Source organism: Lissotriton vulgaris, chromosome 2_1, assembly GCF_964263255.1.
Source record: "Lissotriton vulgaris chromosome 2_1, aLisVul1.2, whole genome shotgun sequence".
In the NCBI taxonomy this organism is placed as follows: Eukaryota; Metazoa; Chordata; class Amphibia; order Caudata; family Salamandridae; genus Lissotriton; species Lissotriton vulgaris.
The window spans coordinates 1,692,461,062-1,692,485,767 of NC_141687.1; the positions used below are offsets into that span (position 1 = coordinate 1,692,461,062).

Genomic DNA, 24,706 nt, shown 5'->3' on the forward strand with positions numbered 1-24,706 from the left:
TAAAAAAAGGAGAGCTCTAGATGCTCGATATGCACAAAAATGGATGTCCTCTAATTTTAATGTCTTTTTATAGAAATTTGTTTGTCCTGAGGAAGGTGGTATCACAGATTCACCGAAACGCAGCGTCGACAACGAAAACAAACTGTGACTCCTGAAACTCATTGTTTTTAACTCATTGTGATATTTTATGAATTTTTATCTGTGCATATGATTGTTTTTAACCTTGTGTATATTGTAATAAACTGTACATTTATTTGATAAAACAACAACATCTAAGGTTCTTGATTTCGCATTTTCACATTTTATGTTTTAAAGTTTATATAAACTTGGTGTATTACAGTGTCATTATGAATTCATACTTCAGTACGGGGGCATAGTTTTTTGGTACACATGCACTACACTTAGGTTTCCAAAGTTAGTACATAACCCAGGGGCTTTCCTTGCGTTTTCCCACTTAGTCCTCCTTGTCCCTTATACCCACATAAAGGAGGTCTCCCTTCTCTTTTTTACTTGAGAATGTAGAAAGCCACCATCAGGTTAGGGCGTAAACTGTGTCGCTCGGGTTCACAAACCTTACTCTGTAAAAAGAACCGAAACGGTTAAATTTCAAGTACCGATACCAGGCGAAATTGACTAACAATCTAACAAAGTGTGGGGATGCTCTTAGCACTCACCTAATGTCTGGCGTTTCAGTAGACACTGGGGTGGTCCTACCGTGTGTTTGGAAAAATGTTTGGCGAGATTTTTCGACGAAGTCGGACGTATAACCTTCCCGACCCGGAAATGGTGTATGAAAATGAGAAACGAAAAAGGGACACTATGTAGTTTCTGGGCAAGAACGGAAAAACGAGCACTGAGTAGTTTCTAAAAATAGAAAAGATGAACAAAGGGTGTTCAAATAAGAAAGCGCAATGTATGAAATCTATACAAGTATGTACATAAACAAGTTAAAGAGCCACATACAAAAATGCGTATCATATGTCAAAGTGTCAAAGTCTTCATGAGTCAAGAAATTATAAGTCAAGAAATTACAGTGTAACATGTCAAGTACTCGAAATCAATCAAAAGCGCAATTCATATTGTTCAAGACACGTCTTGTAATGATAATTAAATACCTTACCAATCCTTGTGCATGTGTCCAATAAAACAGCATGTGCATGATTTCTATATACAAAACGGTGAAGGACAATTTGCCGTTTTTTTGTGCACACACTTATCAATAAAGTTCAAAATTGGTGTATACTATTTACAAGATTGAGTTTAAATCCACGCGTTTGTTAAGACCTTTCGGTTGTGCCGTGTTCAGATGAGAGATCCAGAAAATTTCTCTTCTTAGTAGATGTTGCGTTTTGTCTCTACCTGGTAGAACCGGGACTGATTCCAAAACAAGAAAACGTACTTGACTTGGAGAATGATTGTAGTTGTTGGAGTGTGACGTCAGAGGGGATTTTGCTTGCTTAGTTCGAATGTTACTTTTGTGCTCGATCATACGTGTTTTTATTTTACGTTCTGTTTTCCCCACGTAAGCCAAGCCACAAGGGCATTTGATCAGGTAAATCAGGTTCCGACTATCACACGTTGCTGTGACTCTCAGTTTAATGGAAAATCCTTGGCTAGGATGTTTGATTTCCGTGCCTTTTATAATTGCGTTACAATTACCACAGTTGTGGCAGGGTAAGGTACCTTTGTATTTGTAGGTATGACTCTGTGGTTTTTTGTTTAGTATCTCTTTGATATTTTAGGATCTTTGGAATGCGAATCGTGGACTTTGTTGAAAAATGTTTCTGAAATCTTCCTCCAATGTCAATAATGACCAGTTTTTCAATATGATTCTCTTGATGTTGGTACTTTCAGTGGAATACTTTGAAACGAATACCATTCTCTCTTCATCTTTGGCCCTTGGTGGAGATTGTAATAATGATGTTCTGTCAATTTTAGATACTTTGGTTTTGGCTTCTTCTAGAATCTCCATTGGGTAGCCTCGCTCTTGAAATTTGTCAATGCAAATTTGTATGCCTTGGTTCAATGATTCAGTTGTTGATGAGATCCTCTTTATTCTTAACAGTTGTGAATATGGTAAATGTCTTTTTAGAGAATGTTGGTGAAAACTAGCGAAGTGTAATAGGTTGTTTCTGTTCGTTTTTTTGATGAAAACAATGGTTTCGAGTTTGTTTTGAATCTTCAGGATGGATACATCCAGGAACGGTAAATTGTCTATTTGTATATTGTGAGTGAATTTAATCCGGTCGTTGACCTCATTCAGATTTCCAATAGCTTGTTCTAGCTCCATTCGCGTGCCCTTCCATAAGACGAATATGTTGTCAATATATCTCTTGTATGTGATAAGATTTTTTGACCACTGTTCGTTGCTCAAGATGTTGTCCAATTCAAACCTATACATGAAGAGATTCGCGTAGGCCGGTGCGGCACGATTGCCCATAGAAGTACCTGAGCTTTGAATGTAAAATGATTCCTTCCATGAAAAGTAGCTGTGGTATAGTGTAAAGTTTAAAAGTTCCATGATGAACACCTTCAAGCCTTCTTCCATCTCTGATGACATGAGAAATGACGCCGACGCGTCTAAACCAAGGTTGTGTGGAATTGAAGTATATAACGACTGAACGTCGATGGTGCAGAGTATCATTTCATTGGCGAATAATGCTTTCTGATCTTCAAGTATGTTTAGGAAATGGGTAGTGTCTTTAATGTAAGTTGACATGGATTGTACCAAAGGTTGTAAATGTCGATCAATGCACTTTCCAATAGGCTCGTGGATGGAGTTGACTGTGGACACCATGGGTCTGCATGGAGGATGGATGGGATGTTTATGAACCTTCGGTATCATATATATATATATGGTACTGATGGATTGATTTTGATGAGGTATTGTTTTTCTTTGGATCCAATTACACCTAGGTCCATTGTGCGGTTTATTAGTGTGGACAGAATCTCTGTAAATTCTTTCGTTGGATCTCCGTCTGTTTTGTAGTGGATGTTTGAATTATTGACATGTTCATTTACTTGATTATCATAGTAGTCTGTGTTTAGGATGACAAGAGCACCTCCCTTGTCTGCTTGACGTATGGTAATTTCAGGGTTTTCTGCCAGTTTTTCCAAAATGTTAGGCTCTTCGTTTGAAAGATTGGTAAATCTCGACTTTGGCTGTTTGTAAAGTTTCTCTATTTCTTTACTTATGACCTTTTCAAATGCATCCAGGACTTTATGGCTCACCGGAGGGGTGAATTTGCTTTTGTTTCTAAGACCCTTTAGGGTGTCTTTAGATAGTTCCTCTGTGGTTTGGATGACATTACTAAAAAAGTGTCTCAAACGTAACTTTCTCATGAATTTGTAAATGCATATTTGAGTGTCCAAAAGTTTAGAATGAAAAGTTGATACGAATGTGGTTCCTTTTTGTAAAACTTTTATTTCAGCATTTGATATTGACTGGTTAGACAAGTTTATAACTAAGGTTTTTGACTCCTGGTGTTTATTGAGATCGAGTCTTCCGTTGCTTGGCCTTTTGCCCCTCCTGGTTCTTTGGTTGACTTTTGGCCTCTCTCCAAAAAAGAATTCCCATTTTTATTTGTGCCACTGGATGTGGTTGGTTGCTCTTGTGTTTTTTTTGGAGGTTGAGATCTCGGAGGTTGTCTCCTAGATTGGGAATCATCTGAAGATGATGTTTCATCAGATTGTCTGTATGATGAGAAATGTTGTTGTCGTCTCCTTGCATATATGTCAGCCCAGTTATAAACTTCTCCAAGCTTGTAATCAAGCGTGTCACGTTTGAATTTCCTAATTTTTCTTTCATTTACTTCTTTAGTATATGACTCCAATTGTTTGGTGATATCTTTTAACATGTCATCCATTTCTTCTGCTGTTAGCATTTTGCTTATATCCTGTTTTAATTGTTGTTTTTCTTTGTTTAGGTCGTCAATTAATTTGGCCAATTCTTCTACAATTAACAATATAAGGTCGAGAGAGCACTTATTCAATATTGCTTGCCATCTTTCTGTGAATTTTGAATTATTTTTACACAATGTTGATTTGAGCAAGATACGTAACCCTCGGGGGATTTTTTGAACTTTGTGGTACCGTATTAGCGTGCTTGCGTGTAATTTTTGATTGACGATTTTCTTTGACATGTAAAGAAGCTGTTTGATGTTGCTTTCTTTGGATCCTGTGCCAGGTGATGCGGTTTCACACTCCTCTATTAACGAGTATATTCGTTGTGTGTCATCTTCCGTGAATCGGAAAGTTTGAGCTCTTTCATCCGTAATCTTGATGATGTCATCAAATTGCATTTTGTTTAATTGGTGGTGCGTAGGTTCTTGTGACTCAGAATGGTGAAGACAATGAATGAAAGCTGAACATTCTCACACACGAAGTTTTAAATTTGGGGTGAAATAGTACAAACAAGTGGTTAGGTGCTACCTGAGTTCCTCCTTCTGAGTCTTGGAGGTTGAAGTAATGCTTATGATAGCGCCTCAAGTGTCTTGAACAATATGAACTGCGCTTTTGATTGATTACGAGTACTTGACATGTTACACTGTAATTTCTTGACTTATAATTTCTTGACTCATGAAGACTTTGACACTTTGACATATGATACGCATTTTTGTATGTGGCTCTTTAACTTGTTTATGTACATACTCGAATAGATTTCATACATTGCGCTTTCTTATTTGAACACCCTTTGTTCATCTTTTCTATTTTTTAGAAACTACTCAGTGCTCGTTTTTCCGTTCTTGCCCGGAAACTACACAGTGTCCCTATTTCGTTTCTCATTTTCATACACCATTTCCGGGTTGGGAAGGTTATACGTCCGACTTCGGCGAAAAATCTCGCTAAACATTTTTCCAAACACACGGCAGGACCACCCCGGTGTCTACTGAAACGCCAGACATTAGGTGAGTGCTAAGAGCATCCCCACACTTTGTTAGATTGTTAGTCAATTTCGCCTGGTATCAGTACTTGAAATTGAACCGTTTCGGTTCTTTTTACAGAGTAAGGTTTGTGAACCCGAGCGACACAGTTTACGCCCTAGCCTGATGGTGGCTTTCTACATTCTCAGGTACGACCGTTACTACACTACCTGACTTGAGATACACCGTTTCTGGTACGCATAACTTTTTTAAAAAACTTTTCATTTACCACAGGTTAGCTGTCTTGGGCTCAAACGCATCGATTTAATACATTGGCAAAATACTTCCATCAACTTGGAAGGTATGTTTAGTGCTCATTTAATCCTGGTCATTTACTTTCCGATCCATTTGCTCGCAGGACACATGTTTTTTTAGTGCTGATTTAATCCCGCTCATTTACTCTCCGATCCATTGCTCGCAGGACACTTGTTTTTGTTAAATCATCTCATTATTACATGCATTAAACCGAGTTATTTTATGAATTTTTATGACTTGTGTGGCCGCAAATTATACATGATTAGTAATGCTTTATGTACATTTATAAAAATTGCGTATTTATGTTTATGTTCAGAGTTAACTATGATGTTTGTGGATACTGATGAAAGTCATTTACACATGTTCGTTTAATAACACGCAAGTCACACTATTATGATACTGATATGCAATTGATTACGAATATATGACGGTTGTGTTTCAACTTTTTGTAGAAAAGCAATACCCTGATGAAGGGCAGCATTGCTCGAAATGCATTGGGCCAATTCTAATTTTGATTCATAAATCATGTGAAGAATTAAGGATTGCATCAAGAAAAATGTAATGCTCTAAATAAAACTTTATTTTGAAAACATATCAAATTCAGAGAAATTGTTCTATCCAGTGTGCGTCTGGGGTCGCCATTCCCGACTGGAATGGTGCTATCATAAGAGTTAATTTTTTGAGCCATTAACTGTGGTGACGGTGTTACGCAATGCTGTTTTATTAAGTGATGGCAAAGTTTGGAATTTAAAAAGAATTGCTGTGGTTAATCAAGATTTATCAAGGGATAATAAGTTCACTAAGAAGTTAGACTTGTTTATGATTATGACATTTGTGATAGTATCGCAGATAGCATAACTATGAACAAAGCTGTTGGTAATTCTTAAAGCGTGGTGAGACAAGATGCTGATGAGAGTTTATTGAATGAAAATGTTGAAAGTGGTTGTGGAATTACATTGCTTGAGGAGTCTTCCGTTGAAGGCTGTTGCAGCAATACTTTAACAGGAGCAAGCAACACTTTGCCCGAAACCAGCATTGATAAATCCTCTGAGTTTGGCAGACGTGTAAGATGTAAACCTAAATGGTTATCTGACTATGAATGTGATCTTGATACTCTATAGCTTTGTATTCATTTTCACATTGGTTAATATGTTTTACCTTGATACTTTAATGTTGTCTAATCTTGCATTCATATTAATATTTTGTATTATGTTACTGTGTTTTTATAATTAATTTATTTGTTTTTCATATATTTTGGTTTCGGGGAAGATATTTTGTGTATTGTGTACTCTTGAATGCTCCTTCTCGGGCTGCTCCCTAGTTACACTGAAAGTTCTAGATTGTGAGGACAGTTTGTCCGAGGAGTCGGTGGAGTAGGAAGGGTGCTCAAACTGTCTGTTCTCTATTACCTGTGGTGCTTACAGCATAAATAAATACTTAAATTAATTTAGTGGATAGTCCTTGCTTAACATTGACCCCGCCTAAATTAACATTTCTGCAATAGGTAAGTAGAGACTAGCATCATTACTTCAAAGAGGTATGTTTGTTAGGTGTTTATTATGACCTAACAAATAATAAACACCCACACTCAAAATATACTGGACGTAAGCCACGAGTTTTTAGGGAAATTGGCAGGCTTATGGGCAGCCTGGGCCTGGTTGATATATGGAATACCAAGAATCACCCAGATCCTGGATATACATATTTTTCCTGCCCTCATTGTAAACACTTCTGGATAGATTACATGTTTTTATCATCTGACCTAACCTTGCAAGCCACGATTATCAAACTTGCAAAAATCATATCCACCATAATGCATTTTTTCTCACAATTAGTATTTCAACTACAACTAGAACGCACCAGGCCTGGACGTTTGACCGCAAACTCCTCATCAAAAAAGCTTACATTAATCACATTGTTAGATGGACCCAATAATTTTTTTATATTAACCGGTATAGTGCCTCAAGGAATGTTGTGTGGTATTGTTTCAAAGCCGCACTAAGAGGTGAGACAATGAGCTTTCAAGCTAGGGCACGCAAACAAAGGAATAATGAATAGGCATTTAGTATTTTAGATAGCACTACCCGCGAGGATCTTGAAAACGAAATTACCCACTTTGGAAGTACAGCTTGCTCTGTCCTCACTTGCCTCCGGAAAAGCGGCAGGCCCAGACAAAATTCCCCTAGAACTGTATAAGATTTTGAGCCAGTATATCGACCTCTGATCCTTGATTTGTTTCTCGGGATCCAATAGAGCGGTAACCCTCCAGCTTCATGGAAGGAGACCAATATTATTGTTTTTCCTAAAAAAGGGAAACTCCCAGACGAATCACATCCTATCGTCCAATCTCGTTAATTAATTCTGACTCCAAATTATATGCCAAAGTTATGGCCATTCGGCTCGGTAGGGTCATCGAACGTCTGGTCTCCCCGTTGCAGCATGGATTTATTCCAGGAAAAGGAACCACCAACCATACCGGTAGGGCTATTGCCCTTTTTGATATCATGGCTGCAACAGGGGGCCAGATGTCGATGATCCTACTTGATGCGGAAAAAGTCTTCGATCGTGTTTCTTGGAACTTCCTCTGGGCAGTCCTAGAACGAAATAATTTCGGCCCTAAATTTACTCAATCCATCAAAGCTATGTATAGCGGCCTAACGGCAAAACTACAGATTATGGGCTCTGAATCAGGTATTATCAACATATCAAGAGGTACAAGGCAAGGATGCCCGTGCTCGCCAATTCTATTTGCTCTATACATAAATCCCTTTATCCTAAAATTCCTGGAAGATCAAATAATTACACCCGTTATAACTGGTCAATTTGAAACCAAGGTTTTGGCTTATGCCGACGACATTGCTATATTTACACCTGATTCCAGAGAATCAATGACAGAAATAAAAAATCTAACAAATACGTATGGATACTACTCCGGATATTCCTTAAATAAAGGGAAGACAATTTTGCTCTGTACAGATAATACGATCTGTACAGACTATAGGAGATCTAATAAAGCTACATACCTGGGCGTTAGCATTTGTCCCGATGTCAAACTTATTCCTAAAATTAACTATGAGCCATTATTGAATAATATCAGGAAAGATCTGGACCGTGTAAACAACTTACAACTTTCAATCATCGGTAGGGGTAATTTTCAAAAAATGAAAGTCCTTCCAAGAGCTTTGTATCTCTTTCGAGCTATCCCACTGATCCTTGAAGAGAACATTTTAAAAACTCTTGAATCCTGCATGTCAAAGTTCATGTGGCAGTAGGGTAAGATCAGGAGGTCCCTCAAACTCCTCTCACTCCCCCAAAATTGGGGAGGACTAGCGATCCCAAATATGCTATTCTATTTTTGGGCCTCATTTCTCCAACAAATGAGTCCACTTCTATACTCTATCCCCCCTTCAGATGACACCGAAGCTGTACTGATTCTGTCAATCTACGAGTTAGCACTAGGGCAGAGAGCTAAGGGCCTTTTTTTGAGGCAAGTGGAAACAAGCTACTACAAAAAGACTAAATTTAAAACCATCTCCAATGCTTGGCTAATATGGACTAAAATGACAAAATATATGCAGATACCCACAATAAATAGAGTGCCTCTCTGGCACTCTAATCTATTTTTGGGTCTCGGGTTTGATGTCATTTAAAAAAAATGGGAGTCATTAGGAATTAATACTATTGGGGACTTTTTGCTGCAAAATTATGAAACTACCTTTAGAGATCTACAGACAAAATATCAACTGTCTAACGCCGACTACATTAAATTTGTCCAAGTATATACTATACTTAAAGTAAAAGCACCCCGTCTCTGTACGGGAACAAATTATATCGTCGAGGCTGTTGCCTGAAAAACAACTAGAATTGGTTCAATCTATGGCTGTTTTATGGAAAAACTCCAAGACGATTTATAAAAAACAAAAGTAACCTGGGCGGAAAAACTTGCAAATCCCGATATTGATATTAATAGAACCCTAGAATTAACGAATTGTCTTCTCTTGTCATCTAGCCTTAAAGCTCAGATGTACAAAACTATCTTCAGTCTCTATTACACCCCGGCAAAGCTATTTGCATGGGGTAAGAGAGAGAACGATCACTGTCCCAGATGCCTCCTTGGCCCAGCAACACTAATCCACATGTTTAGTGAATGCAGAGAGTTAACTATTGTTAAAAGAATGATATCCGATTTCTTGGAAGAGGTGTTTGGTTACAAAGTTCCTGCATCTGCCACATTGCTTGGATACGATAATTCACTTAATTTAAAATCAAATGAGGAAACACTGTTATTTATTGGAACCGCTGTCTTTAGAATTATATTGGCAGCAAGGTGGAAAGACAACGAGCCTCCAAGTTTTCAAATGTGGCTCACACGTCTACTTGTGATCTTTAATCTTGAGAATGCTATTTAGGCCACTCGAGGACCCAAAGCCGCTAAGCGTGGAGAGGCGATATGGCTGCCTCTAATAAGGTGGAAAAATGGGGTTTAACCATATATTTATTAGAACTGCTTACGGCTATGTTGTCCGTTTACATGTATTTTTTGTTTTTCTTGTTTTTTTTTCTCTTATTTTTTTATTTTTTCTTCTCATTTGTTTACTTGACAATTTGAATATGTACTCTGTATTATGATTGCTTTTCTTTTCTTTACTGGCTCTGAAAAAAAAAATCTTTAAAATTAAAAAAACCAAAAAGGAATGTTTGTCAGTGCGTGGGCCGCTAGATTAACCGCAATGTTTCATGCCATTGTCCTGATTCAAATACAAGGGGGCAGATTTACAAGCCCCTTGCACCACTTTTGCATCACTTTTCCCATGTTAAATGTGACGCAAAAGTGGGCAAGGGGCTTGTAAATCTGCCCCAAGATACCTAAATCCGAGCTTCGCGCTGTGTCTTTGCCAAAATAAACACTATTTAAAAAAACAAATATGATGCATGTTCTCCACGTGTGCCTTTCATTACAAGTGCTCCATGACCTGATCTGCCTTTCACCTCCGCTGCTCGCAGCAGGAATTGTGACATCTGAACTGGACTTTTATAACTTATGATAGTAGAGTTCTGACGTCTTTTGTCACAAGTCGCCAATTATAAAGCAGTCACTTGTTTATAAAGGGATTGCAGAACCTCATGTATTATTGTGGTTACTTGTGTTTGGTAAGAGGAGCTCGCAGACTAGACCTTTTTGGGTACATGCCATTTGGGGAAAATAGTTTGTGTATGGGTCTGGCTTGAAGTATGTTTGTGAGTTAATTGAAACTATAGGCTGCTATTAGAGTCGACAGTGTACATCTAACTAAGCAGTGTATGGTTGATGTTTTTGTGTGTTGCTTTGGAGCAATACATTTTTTGTGTCAATTGGGGTGTTGTTTTGTGTTTGGTGAGGTCAAGCTACAAGTGGTCTCAGAGCTACTTCTGATTTATGGGCGATACTGTGTCTAATGTTTCCTCTTGGACATTGTGTGCTTTATTGTGGAAGGTTGCAAACACAACCACTTCCAAATGCATATGACATCTCCCAGCTAGATGTGTATGTGTGCAGGCAGAAGAATTGACGTCCAGTTTCAGGCCCTATAACCAGTTAATCCTGATAAATCAGCGACTGCCAGTGCCAAAATTAAACTGTACAAACACAACAAATGTTCACACTGAATACGCTAAAGCACTGCTTTATGAAAATGCTATGCCAATTGGTTTATCAGTACATGGGTATAAGAGAAGGTTGGAAGTAATTTAAGATTCTCTTGTGATTATTTGTTGGGGCTTCCTAATGTGTTGCTCAATGGTTAATTGAAAAGGCTGTAAAGTGAGATGATAGCATTTCATTATACAAACCCGAGATTGTGTTTTCAAGCCACGTGTTGGTGCAAAGACTAAAAGGTTAACACCAGAACCTGGGCTTCTATGGGAAATCACAAGTGCCTGTTATCAAGCCCATTATCGCTGATTTAGCGGCAGTTTCCTGCCGATAAAAGCAGCGATAATTTATCGCCCTTTCTTGATAATATGGCCCACAAGTGAGGGTGGGAAGTAGCACACAAAAACCACTTAAAAACTGTTTTGGTGTTGTATTTGTCAGCGTTGGTATTAAGTTTTACTAATATTCCCAGAGTGTACCCATGCTTCACATCTATTGTTTTCTTCTATTTCAGAGGAGCTGAATTGTGAACCTGAGTGTGGTAGTGATGAGGAGTGCTATGACAATGCGGGGATTGGGGAGTGCAGATGCAATGAAACCATGTACCTACATGCGAGTAAGTTTCAATTTCTCTCACTGTGTGTTTCTTCTTCGAGTATAATATTATGATGAAATCATTTTAAAATGTCAGTGTGCGTGCATTGTCAAAACAGGCATTTGATCACTATTACTCTATGATGTCCAAAATGGTTTACAACCATTTTATTTTTCCAATAAGTGCATTACCTATGAAGACACATTCAAGGTTCTGACAAGAGACAGCTTTATCTCTCTGTCGACGCAACAATATCCCCCATTACACAACTCACAACATGCACATATGCTTACAGTAACTGGATATTGGTCGTCCCTCTTCTATCGCTGGTGTGGACGAACTCCATCACTCTTGGCTTATTGGCTCCCCTTCTGTCACGCACATTTTATGACCAGATGAAACAAAGAGCTTGTGGTCAGAAGGGTTGTTAAGTATTTTCTTTATTTATGCAACCTCAATGTGGCCCAGGTCAACAGAGTAACAAGCAGCCAGCAGCATCGGGCATAACATTCCAAAACACAGCTATAAATACAAGGAGAACTGCAATTGGTCTGATTCTTAATTCCTAAGAATCAGAAAAATTCCAACAAGGAACTGTATGAGAGAACACATAAGCATTAGACCCCAAAACTACACATCCTCTTTCTTACAGATCAAAACAAAAAAATAAAAAAATAAACAAAAGTAAAAGTACAATGAGATATATTTAGGATTCACAAACATTGTCTTCAAGTCGCTTAGGTTTTACAATGCTTCTACCAAACGTACTAGCTCTCGCTCCGTAAACTCACAATCAACAGCAGCAGCTCTAGAATCAGAGCAACTACCAGTAGAAATGCCATCAGTAGAAAAACCATGCAAACCATCCTCACTCTGAATACAAACTTTTGACATAGAATCAGAAGAGGATGAATACTAATCCACCATTAATTATCTGAAGGTGTGAAATGTTTGGAGTATTTGAGAGAAAGATCCTGAATATTTTTAACAAGCGATAAGCAATTAATGTGATACACACTACCATCAGATAATTTAATGGTGTTGTTCATACATTTTTTAATTTGTATAGGAGAACTAAACTTGCTTTGACCTTTAGCAACCTTCTTACTTGACTTCACATGAACCCATTGGTCACCACACAACTTAACATCACAAACACAATGTTTCTTATCAACATTTTCTTTGTTTTTACGTTGAGAAGCTAAAATTCAGCTCTAGATTCTTTCTGCATCCCCGTTTACTTGTTTGCTTCTATTCATCCAGCCAGGATTGACCTTGGAATAAGGTGTGCGACCCTCATCACACCAAAAGGACTCTCACCAATGGAATCATGACTGGTAACTCTGTAGGTCCAAAGCATTTTCATAAGTTCACAATCTAAATAGTTTTTACCTTGAATGACCGATTGTAACACCTTTGATTTACCCTTTCCACAGCACCATTTCCCCTGGAGTAATAGATTGCAGAAAATGGATGCGAAATACTAGCCCCATCAAGAAACTCCTTCATCTGAAATGACTTAAATTGAACACCATTATCGGTGAGAATAGTTTCTTGAAAATCTTCACGAATAAAAAAACTACCTAAAAAGTCAATGATATTAGAGGTGTCAGCTTTACTAACAACCTTGAGTTCAAACCATTTGGGAAACAAGTCTACAAGAATATATTTGGATGAACCATCACTCCATAAGATTGGAACCATAATGTCCAATGCCAAATCATCCCAAGGATGAGAAGGAGAACCTAAGGAGCTCAAAGGAGGATTAAGAGTTTTCTGTGACTTGCCTGCACACTCACATTCACTGCAAGACCTCTCAAACCTTTCATTTGCTATGTCAATTTTTGGCCACCAATACTATGACTTAACATTTCTTTCAGTGCGAATAATGCTACTATGGCCCTCATGACACAAAGAAATGATCTTTTTTCTTAAACAAAAAGGAGGTATAATTGTATCTCCTCTCATGACAAACAAGCCATCAACACCTAATTCATTCCTAACCTCCCAAAATGCTTTAATTTCACCAAGAAGTTCAGATTTAATAGAACCCCAACCATTTTGAACTTTTAGTCTGCCAAGTTTGAGCTTTTCATGAAGATCTTGAGCTTTCTCCCATTCAGCTCTTTGTAAACCTTTCTCTTCATCAATAGAAAAAATAATTGCAACACAAACATTATTCCAAGGATTTATATCAATTTCCCTGAGTGGCAGTGATAATCTACTTAAAAAATCTCATTGGCAGCATCGGAAGGAGTGCGTCGATCGGGAGGAGTGCGTCTATCGGAGGTTGTCGTAGAAAGGCTGACTGGGAGAGAGCGAGGACGGCAAGGCGAGGCGAGGTGAGCTGCTGGGCCTGTTACGAGGTGCCATGATATCGCCGTGCTAATACCATTGCCGCCGCTTACTGCTTGTGTCCCGATGCGTTCAGCCTTCAGCGACACCTTCAGCGGTACGGTAGGGTGTGGCCAACAGTCTGCAGTTTGCCTTATCTGCTCTGCCTGCAATGCCCTGTCAAGGGCGGGGGCAGAGCGGAGGCAGAGAGGTGGCGAGGTGAGCTGCTGGGCTCATTAGAAGGGCCGTGACTGCCGCCACCGCCCCATTACCACCGCTGCTCAGGGGCTGTGTGGGTGTGTGCTCTTCGCCTGTCACTGCCTGCTCAGTGGAGTGGAGTGGAAACCCACCTCACCAGAAAAATCTGGAAAAAAACAAATATCAGCTGCACAACCAAACCCACAACCAAAGCCATGCCACAATACTGCGACCATGACTCTCTGTCATGATGCTGCAGCTGTAGCTGTAGCTGAGAGCTGTAGTTGAAAGGTGAGCACCAGGAAAAAGCAAGTGGCATATCTATCCAATTGGGACTTGGGACTTGTGTTCACGTCACATACCGTACCTCCCCCTCACCCCTCCCCCTCCACTCCACCCCTTGTGTATCAAAGACGGTCTGGAGCACTGGGGGCATAGGCAAGCCGTGAGCTACAGGTGGCAGAAGTGGGTTGAGTGAAGGGACTCAGGAGACACACAGCATTTCACCTAATCTGACCCTGTTGTTCCTGTATAGACTCACTATCAACCCTCTATTAGCCCTGCTATGTTAAAACCTTGTACTCATCTGAAGTGGTGAAAGCGAGTTCGGAGCTGCAGAACTTCTAAAAGGTGGCTCGCAAGCTTTTACGTTGCCTGTCGAACTGACTTCCTGCTCAATTTACATCAACCAAATTTGGAAATGTGATCAGGCAGGGTGAGGAAGGCTCATGAAGAACGAGCAGCCACACAAAAAGGCCTGGCCAAGGTGAAAAAAGGCAGCAAGCCAGTAAAAGCAACAGCAAAGGGGGGTACCTCTACTTCTACGACAAGGAGCCCACTGATCTCTCCTATTGCTTCTATGTTTGAAAAATCATTACTAAATAAAAAAACAATGCAAAACTCAAGACTTCAATATTTTAAAGGATCCTGCTTCATCTCGCTGTGCTAAACCAGGAGAAACATTGGGTCTAATGACCCCTTTAGCCCCACAAAAAATATTGCAATGGGTAAATCAGGGGGGAAGGGGTGGATTCAAACACAAAAAACATCTTAACAAAATTAGCAGAAATCCCAACTCAAAATTTCATTGAGACATTAGACTTAAGCAAATAAGAGGAAGTAGAACTCCGAGACAAAAAAAGTCCGATAGGAACTCACCCTTCAAGTAATATCATCTTAACAACGGTAACAGTGCACGCAAATGGAAGTGACACCAGTGATACTAACATTAATTTGGAACATCTACATCATGATCCACCATCAGCTTCAATTACAATTTATGGCAAAAGCACTCCCTACAGCACAGCTAAAAAGCCAAACAATGACCTTACAAACACAGCTGAGCAGGGTTAAGAAGCTAGCCAATATGATTTGCACAAAAACGGACTAACTGAATTAATCTCACAAGCCCTACAGGCACTTCAAATATCTTCAGCAACGCTGATAATGCAGTCAGATAAGCTGAACATACAGATAGACCTAATGAATATCATTGCATCACACATAGCTGGAAAAATACAAAACTTGAAGACTTAACAAAATTAATAAAAAGAGTACAATCAGTTTACTCACCGCAGGAATCAAGCTGTACATGTGGACCTATAATAGATAAATTAGTGGTTTTTTTTACCAAAAATAATGGAACAGATACTCTGTTTTAACAAGCGCTTAGCCTTACCAGTGGACAACCTGGAGTCCACGTCTCCATCAACAATTGAGGAAAATACCATTCAAAATAGCGTACAGGGACTAGCAAAAATTAACCATGATCAAATAAAAGAACCTCAAACTAACACTATTGTGATGGAGAAAGCATAGCAAATTAATCAGAGCGTTATAGCTGAACAACCAGAAAAACCAAGGCCACAATCTAGAAGGCAAAAAAGAAAGACAGAAAGGGGTAAACAAATTTAACACCCATGCAGATAAAAAGGTATACCCCATCTTTGTCACAACAACAGCAGATGCACCTCAAGAGGAACAGCCTTCAGAATCAACGCAGGATACAAATACAAGAGATGAAAACCTTCTCTATAAAGAAACTAAGGAAACTATGATAAACAAAGTGGAAGCCTCTGGGAAATATACCAATAAGACCATTACAAGGGAATCCGGGGATTGCACACCAGAATCACCTCAATGTCCTAAAAAAATTAAGTTAATGGAACAACCTGTAGCTGCAAAAGTAAAGCAAGAAGATAACAGTACATCATATAATGAATTAAACAACATAGCTAATAGCAATAAGCCGGGAAGGACAAAATGCCTTTATCGATATGGTTACACAAAAATGAAAATAGAACTGAGGAAGAAGCCGGTAAGAGTAAGGATGAAAAAGAGGACATTCTAAATGTGTCAAAAAGGGGAGTTAAAATAAAGCAAGCCACTCTTCCCACTATCCAGGAACAGAGGGCCTTAGCGGTAACCTACAAACCTACTGACTCTAACGATTGGAACTCTAAAGTAAGGAGAATTACATATGCTGAGAAAGTAAATTCAAGGTCCTTAACTTGCCATTTAGTAAAAGAAGAGGACTAAGCATGGGCGTAAAATCCGTTCCGCTCGCGGATTTTGCGGATTTTCTGCAAATTCGCGATCTGCGAATTCCCGCAAATTTGCCAAAAATCCGCAAATTCGCGAACGGAACGGATCCGGGGGGCAAAAGTTCAAGCTTCAAGCTTGTAACTATTTTACAACGGCGCCGGCAAGCTGCCAGCACCATTCTAAAATAGTTACTAAGTTAGCTTCAACAGGAAGCACTAATAGATAAAATGCATGTGCTCGAGCACCTGCTTTATTTTATCTATTAGTGCTTCCTGATGAAGCTAACTTAGTAACTATTTTAGAATGGCACTGGCAGGTTGCCGGTGCCATTCTAAAATAAAACAGGAGTGGGGCAGAGGGCAGAAGGTCACAGAGTGGGGCAGAGGGCAGAAGGGCACAGCATCAAGTGGGGCAAGGGGCACAAGGGCACAAAAACGAGTGGGGCAAGGGGTACAAGGGCACAACAACAAGTGGGGCAGAGGGCAGAATGGCACATAAACGAGTGGGGCAAGGGGCACAAGGGCACAGCAACAAGTGGGGCAGAGGGCTGAATGGCACAGAAACGAGTGGGGCAAGGGGTACAAGGGTACAACAATGAGTGGGGCAGAGAGCAGAATGGCACAAAAACGAGTGGGGCAAGGGGCACAAGGGCACAGCATCGAGTGGGGCAGAGGGCTGAATGGCACAAAAGCGAGTGGGGCAAGGGGCACAAGGGCACAGCATCGAGTGGGGCAGAGGGCTGAATGGCACAAAAACGAGTGGGGCAAGGGGCACAAGGGCGCAACAAGGAGTGGGGCAGAGGGCAGAATGGCACAAAAACGAGTGGGGCAAGGGGCACAAGGGCACAACAAGGAGTGGGGCAGAGGGCAGAATGGCACAAAAATGAGTGGGGCAAGGGGTACAAGGGCACAACAACGAGTGGGGCAGAGGGCAGAATGGCACAAAAACGAATGGGGCAACGGGCACAAGGGCACAACAACGAGAGGGGCAGAGGGCAGAATGGCACAAAACCGAGTGGGGCAAGGGGCACAAGGGCACAACAACGAGTGGGGCAGAGGACAGAATGGCACAAAAACGAGTGGGGCAAGGGACACAAGGGCACAACAACGAGTGGGGCAGAGGGCAGAATGGCAGAGGGTGGCAGTGATGAACCAGAGGGCGCATCGCGGCCGCACAAAACCCCCCCCGTGAACACGCATAGCGCCCCGCGAACACGCAAAAATAAAAAAATCCGCAAAATCGCACAAATTCGTGAATTTTGCGGATCGCAAATTCGCAAATCCGCAAATTCGCAGATTGCGAATTCGCAAAATTCGCCTGTGCTTAAAGAGGACCCTCAACGTTCTCTGGCATCTCCTCAAAATCCTAAATAAACCAGGCAGCAATGTCTAGAATGCGTGCAACATAGTGTCTGCATCCCCAACCAAGTCAAAACACAGATTAAGAGAATGAAGGATAAAGATACCATAATAGGAAGAACAACCAAAGACCAGATAGATCTTCAGCTGATATAGTCTCCGGAATACGAAACGCAGGGAAACTGTGATACTTTAAACAGAGGTAACATCTTGAAGCTCCTGGCAGAAATACAGGAACGAAAACATATAAATATGTCTGATCTTGCTACTGTGCAATTTCTCCCAGGAAAAATAAACACAACAAAAGAATGTACATTAACAACATGGCAGACACCGGAGTTAGCACAGCTAATACTAAGCAGCTCTAAACTATTCTCAGCCTGGGGCATTCAATTAGAAACACCTGCAGAACCGCGTTATCCATTCTCATTGAGAGAAATCAAGCAGCAGAACATAAAAAGGATAATAAATCTTAAGAAAAATGCGGTACAGGTATATTCAATTTTACATACTGCAAAAGGCAGTAGTGATGCACCTCAAACGGCGGTAATATCAATAAAAAAAGAAAATGGGTAAAGTGACTCAAATCAAGATGAATGGAACTGTCTACCCAGTACTCTGAACAACCAATGTGTCTGACAAAAGGGAGCTACGGTTTCCACTGCAGAAATAAATGTAAAACATATGATATCTTGGAATATAGCAGGAGCCAGGCGACTACTTGATGCTGGCCTCCTGCTCAAGCAGTGGGCTGACTGTGACATCATAGCCCTGCAAGAAACTTGATCACATACCCACTACACCGGAGCAGGGGAAATAAGTAGGCATTATGGCAGGGCAATAGAAGGATTGACTGTGTATGTATCAACAGCGCTAAAAATATTAACAGAACTGTTGAAATCCCCGGATCCCAGTATACAAATTATAAAACTTTCAGATCAAAACTAAAAAATAAGTAAGACGATAATATTAATCAATTATTATACACAACCAAAGGCTCAAATAAAAAGGAAGCAAAACACCATTCTAATTAAAACAATATCAAGACTACGTTGCGATGACACGACCTGGAATATAATAGTAACAGGTGACTTTAATTCAAATTTGATATTCACGTCAGATAATGATGAAATCTTAACTGCAGACAACTCATTCTGGTGTGTACCACAGCAACACAATACGGGGATCAATCATACTGACCGTATTGGTCAGCAACTAGTAACAGATATTGAATTTCAAAGCATGCACGTCCTCAATGGAAGAAATGATGACGATCGCCCTCCGGAAAAAACATATTACGGATCAAGGGCACATTCGACGTTAGACTTCAAACTTGTAACCCTTCCCTTATTAACAATATTAGCTCGCTTTTACATAGAGTTTACACCTTTGAGTGATCATTCAATACAGCATGTCATCTTCAATCTAGACACACCCAGACATCAATCTACTAATTATCTTGAGGGTGAAATTACCACACTTAATCTAAGATGCTTGAAATGGACAAACACAAACAAAATAGACTTGTTTTTAACAATAAAGAGCACCTTGGCCGAATTAACTTCAGAACATATTAACAGAATATAAGCCTGGTCGCTATTCCTAAATAAACTAGCAAAAACTATGAAGGTGTCAGAAATTGGGGTCAAAAGCAGTGACCAGACAAGAAGTCTACCAAAAGATGTGCAGGCGCTAAAGAAAGAACTAAGAAAAGCTCAAAGGAAACTGCAACAGGACAAATCTAAAGGCGTATGCTGGAATGAGAATACAATTCAAAAAAAGAATATGGGAATTTAATAAAGAGAAGGTAGAGAGTTTCTTGTCTAAATTAATTTACAACTTGAGACATTCAAATCTAAATAAATTCTGGCAGACAATAACAACTTGTGGAGACCACGAAACATCTTAACTTCGCACATACACGAGCAGGAGTGGGTTAACTTTTTCAGGGATAAATTTAAAGAAGAACAACCCCATGATATGGACAACTTCCATTTACCAACTGTGAAGAACATTAGTGAAAATGGAATGAAAATGCAGATCACTGGAGCAAAATACACAACAGACGAAATAACAAACATAATAAAAAAAGGCAGAAGTGACGGCACTCTGGGCCCAAATGGCATTCCCCAGGCTACGTTTACACACGACTCGGAGTACTGGAGCCTGATCCTAGGGAAACTCTACACTGATGTAGAATTAATCAATCAAATCCCAGAAAGTTGGCAGGGATCAATCATTACCCCTATTTATAAAGGTGGTGATAGGTCGAGTCCAAAAAATGACTGTAATCGTCTTACAGGATGTTGAAGCAAAATACTTTGCCTCATTAATCCTTAAAGATCTAGCTGATTGGTCTAGTGAATGTAACCTAATACCAATTAACCAAACTTGATTAAGGAAGGGTATTGGAACAACTACAAATATTCTGTCGCTTGCAGTGATCGCTGAAAGATGCAAAAATAGAAAACAAGATCTCCATCTGTGTTACATTGACCTAAAAGCTGCCTTTGACAGTGTCGATTGGAAACTCATGTGGTCCAAACTAAAATCCTGGGGCATACCAGACAGAATATTGAAAGGTCTACTACTATTCTATACAGATACCTAGGTACGCATGAAACTTGGAAATGGAGCTAGATTATCAAGGAAAGGGTATACCTACATGGGTCTAAAACAAGGGTGTGTGCTAGCTCCGCACCTTTTTAATTTATTTTTCTCAGACATCTCAAGACAGCTAGATGGCATTAATTCACACTCACCAAAATTAGGAAAACTTCAATTATCGCATCTTGCCTACGCAGATGATTTTGTTCTCTTAAGCTTGACTAAGGTAGGCTTGATAAGATTATTAAATGAACTATCTGAATTTCTGTCGGCAAACAATCTGGTATAAAATTTCTCAAAAACCAAAATGATGCTTATTACAAATCGAACAGCCTCGACTCAACGTATTAGATTAAAGGATAATCTGCTGGAGAAAGTGTCATGCTATAAATATTTGGGATTTTTTATTGATGATAATCTTTCGTTCGTGATCAGAAAAAATGCATGAGACGGCGAGAAGGGCCTCTAACATACGTGCTCAAAACACTTGCAAAGAAACTGGAGGGTCCATCCTTGAAACCATTACTAACGATAATTTCGGCTAAAGCTCTGCCAACACTAGCATACACCAGTGCTGCAATGCATGGTAATGATGCAGAAACCCTAAACAACCTAATAACGTGCATTTACAAAAAGGTTCTTCAACTTCTGAAGACTGCCTCACCAGCGCAGATGCGCTTGGAGTTTGGGCTAGTGAACCAAACATTGGGCAGGCTGTACACATACATTAAAGTATGGTATCAAATAAAACAAAATGTAGACAAAAATGGCCTTAATGAATCCTTATGGCAGGAAATGGAACAAGATAAACACTCTCCAGCACATACATTTTTGGAACATGCCTTAACGATTACATGCACAAGAGAGCCGTGGAGTAAACAAATGTCTTACCAAGCATTCAAATTAACAATAAATAAGGCTGCAAGGTTTCACTCATTACTGGCTGACAAAGAGCTTTTTCGTACAAGAAGTCACTCGTGGACATTGATCAATACTTATAAAACCCAGAAATAAGCGGCCTACTTGGACTCCACTTATTCCATTTACGTAAGGAGGAAATTAATGACATTAAGGTTCGGAAAATTCCCTACTCTTGCGGACGCCCCTCATTGGAAACTAAAGGAAAATGAAAACTGCCGGCATTGTGGTTATGAAAAGGAAGATCTGATTCATCTTGTATGTCACTTTAAGACATTGCAACCAGCACGATCCACAATATTACGGCGAGCATTTCAGGATAGAGGCATAAAGTCGTGCAGGATAGCTATGATAAGTGTATTAGACTCCACTGACCCCCAAATGAACAGTAAATTGATAAAATGTTTACGTATTCACTAGCAAGAACTGAAAGTTAAATTCGAGTAAAGGTTACTCATGAAATGTATTTTATAGTCACATAAATTTTAAGATTCAATGTTTTTAAAGACATGTAACTTTTATGCGAAGTGGTTCTTTTAAAATTAGAGTTTGTTCTTTTTTTTGGTCCTCATTTGCCACCTAGGTTTTTTGTGGTGCAGCCAATGAGTATATACGCGACATGCTGCCTCAGTTTTTAGCAACTGGCAGGGACAGAAATAGCGTATCCGTCCTCATCCCTCAGCATTACTGCTTCTACCACACATGATCAACCACTTAAGACCAAAAGGAAGGTGGGGGATTACAGCCAGAATATCTCGATTCAACAACCGGGACACGGCATTGCCCAAAAGTTGGGTCATAGTGGCATAATCATTGGACCCGCGGAAAAAAGAAAAAAGAACCCTCAATGTCTATTGAGCCCAATTCAACAAATTCCAAAAAACTCTTTTATTTGGATTTCCTGACCTAACCAGATCTAATCTGGAAACCTGAAATGTCAAAGCGCACCAGTCTTCAATAGAGGGAGGTAGAGGATCTTTCCATTTTTTACAAATCTCCCTTCTGGCAAGCGAGATGGAATAAAAGACTAAGGGCCCGAGATAGGTAAATTCATTTTACCACTTCATAAATACCGAATCATACCGATTCGGTATTTAAGAAGTGGTAAAATGGAGGGGGGGGTGATGTAGGTATTTCAGATACGGTAAATAGCAAATCGTTCTGATTCGGTATTTACCGATTCTGTAAATACCGAATCGGTAATGCCCATTGATTCCTATGGGCATTGAAGCCCATAGGAATCAATGGGCATTACCGAATTGGTATTTACCTATTCGGTAAATACTGAATCTTGCAAGGGTGCAGGGGGTGTCACTTTGACACCCTGTAGCACCTCGAATTCAGGCACGAGTGACATGTGGCACACAGACATGCCCTAAGGGCATGTCTGTCTGCCACATGACACAGGTGTGCATGCACACCTGTATTCGGTATTTTACCACCCAATTGGATTGGGTGGTAAAATACCGATTCTGTGAGTCCCACCTACATCTCCAAGTTACCGAATCGGTAAAAATACTGATTCAGTATTTTTCTGATTCGGTAAATTTACCGATTCGGTAAATTTACCGAATCGGTAAAAAAGGGCCCCTACATCTCAAATGACCATTTACAGGTCGGTAACAGCCTAAATCGGGCCTTACCGGTCGGTAAATGGACACCTACATCGGGCCCTAACTTCTTTGCCGGACTTTGAACCCCCTCTAGTATTCCAAAAATCACAAGAGGCAGGTCAAGGACTATGTTGGAGTCCAGAGATGATGAGAGAATCCTACTTAAGGCCTCCTAAAAAGTAGACAAGTGGGGGCATTCAAAAAACATATGGGAATCAGGGGCTGCCACCAAACCACATTTAGGACAAGCTATTACTCTCCCCTGAGCGAATTTCGAGAGCCTTAAAGGGGAATAGTAGGCTCCATGGATTGTAAAAAGGTGGTTTCAACATAGCCACGCCGGTTTAACAGTATCCTAAAGCATCTTAGACAATGTACTCCAAAGTTCTTGTACGTTACAGTCACTCATAAATGGAGACCAAAGTTCATCTGGTAACAGGAATGCGCCATCCGATTCCTCCAAGATCAAGTTGTACCATATTGAAATTTCCTTTTTGGCGGGAAATGTATCCACCAAGAGAGATATTAAATGACTATGCCCTCTTAAGGGAAATTTGCTTGCTCAGGTAGGTCAGGAAATATATGCACGGGACCAGCTAGCTATTTGCATATATTTAAGCCTTGCCAAATTTAGACCAATTTTGTGTCTCAAACACTCCCAAGGGAGCAGATCCCCGTCCAAAAATAGGTAGCCCCAAACTTCTACCCCAGCTTCTTTGATCGGGACTGCAAGACTATCTCCCAGCCAAGCCGGGCTCTCAGGAAGATCCCATAAAAGCGTCCTACTGCTGTAATACCCTATTTTTTATAGATTTAGTTTCCTGGGCCCAGATTTTTGCCATCACGTGTAGAATCTTCTATTTAATCATTTTAAGGAACTTGGGATCCCCAAATGTAAATAAAAAACCTGACTGGCTTACTCCCTCTCCCTTAAGCAATGTGGAAAACAATAACCCTGTCCCAGAAACTAACGGCTTTTTTAACAGCATTCTAGCATGGGTCAGCTGGAAGGCCCATGCATAAATCTGAAGATCTGGTGCTGCAAGCCCCCCTTTTCTCTACGTCTCCTGAGTTTCTTCCAGGAAATCCTTGGAAGATGTTTATTCCAAATGAATGTACTAATTTCGGCCTGTAATGTTTTTATTAAAAGTGGATCAAAATATAAAGGAATAGTGTTAAACAAAAAAGAAATCTTAGGCAAAATAATAATTTTAATTAAATTTACCCTTCCCAATAATGATAACGGGAGTTGTGCCCAAGACTGCAGCAATTTACGACAATCTTTTGCCACCGCTGTAAAATTTATTGTGGCAATCTGGTTAATATCCTTAACAATACTAAGGCCCAAATAGCACATCTTAGAGACAGGACGAATAGTGGTGCTCAGTGAATTTTGATCCACGTTCCACATCATCATCTCCGTCTTAGAAGCATTAACCTCATACCCAGACACTTCCCCAAATTCCGAAGCCACCTTAAGGATTACAGGAAGAGCCGTATGAGCCTCCGACGTGAAGACAAGTATATCGTCCACGTACAGGGCCACCTTTCTCTCCCATCCCCTATACACGAACCCCTTGATGTTAACGTTGTCCCTTAAACATTGAGCAAACGGCTCAATGTATAAATCAAATAGTAGCGGGGAGATGTTTGCTCAATGTATAAATCAAATAGTAGCGGGGAGAGCGGGCAGCCCTGCCTTGTTCCCCTCGAGATGTTAAAAGGGCCAG

General features: G+C 40.1%; 2 protein-coding genes across 2 annotated transcripts in view; both read left to right on the plus strand.

Annotated features, from left to right (window-relative positions):
* Positions 1–24,706, plus strand: part of LOC147733112 (uromodulin-like) — a 584,922-nt gene that overhangs the window by 441,237 nt on the left and 118,979 nt on the right. The gene's annotated exons all lie outside the window — the stretch shown is intronic.
* LOC147733114 (uromodulin-like) overlaps positions 1–24,706 on the plus strand; it is a 198,384-nt gene that overhangs the window by 78,712 nt on the left and 94,966 nt on the right. Inside the window, exon 4 of the mRNA XM_086959037.1 lies at positions 11,324–11,425. Coding sequence (XP_086815163.1) covers positions 11,324–11,425 — 102 coding nt within the window. The remainder of the gene's footprint in view (positions 1–11,323; positions 11,426–24,706) is intronic.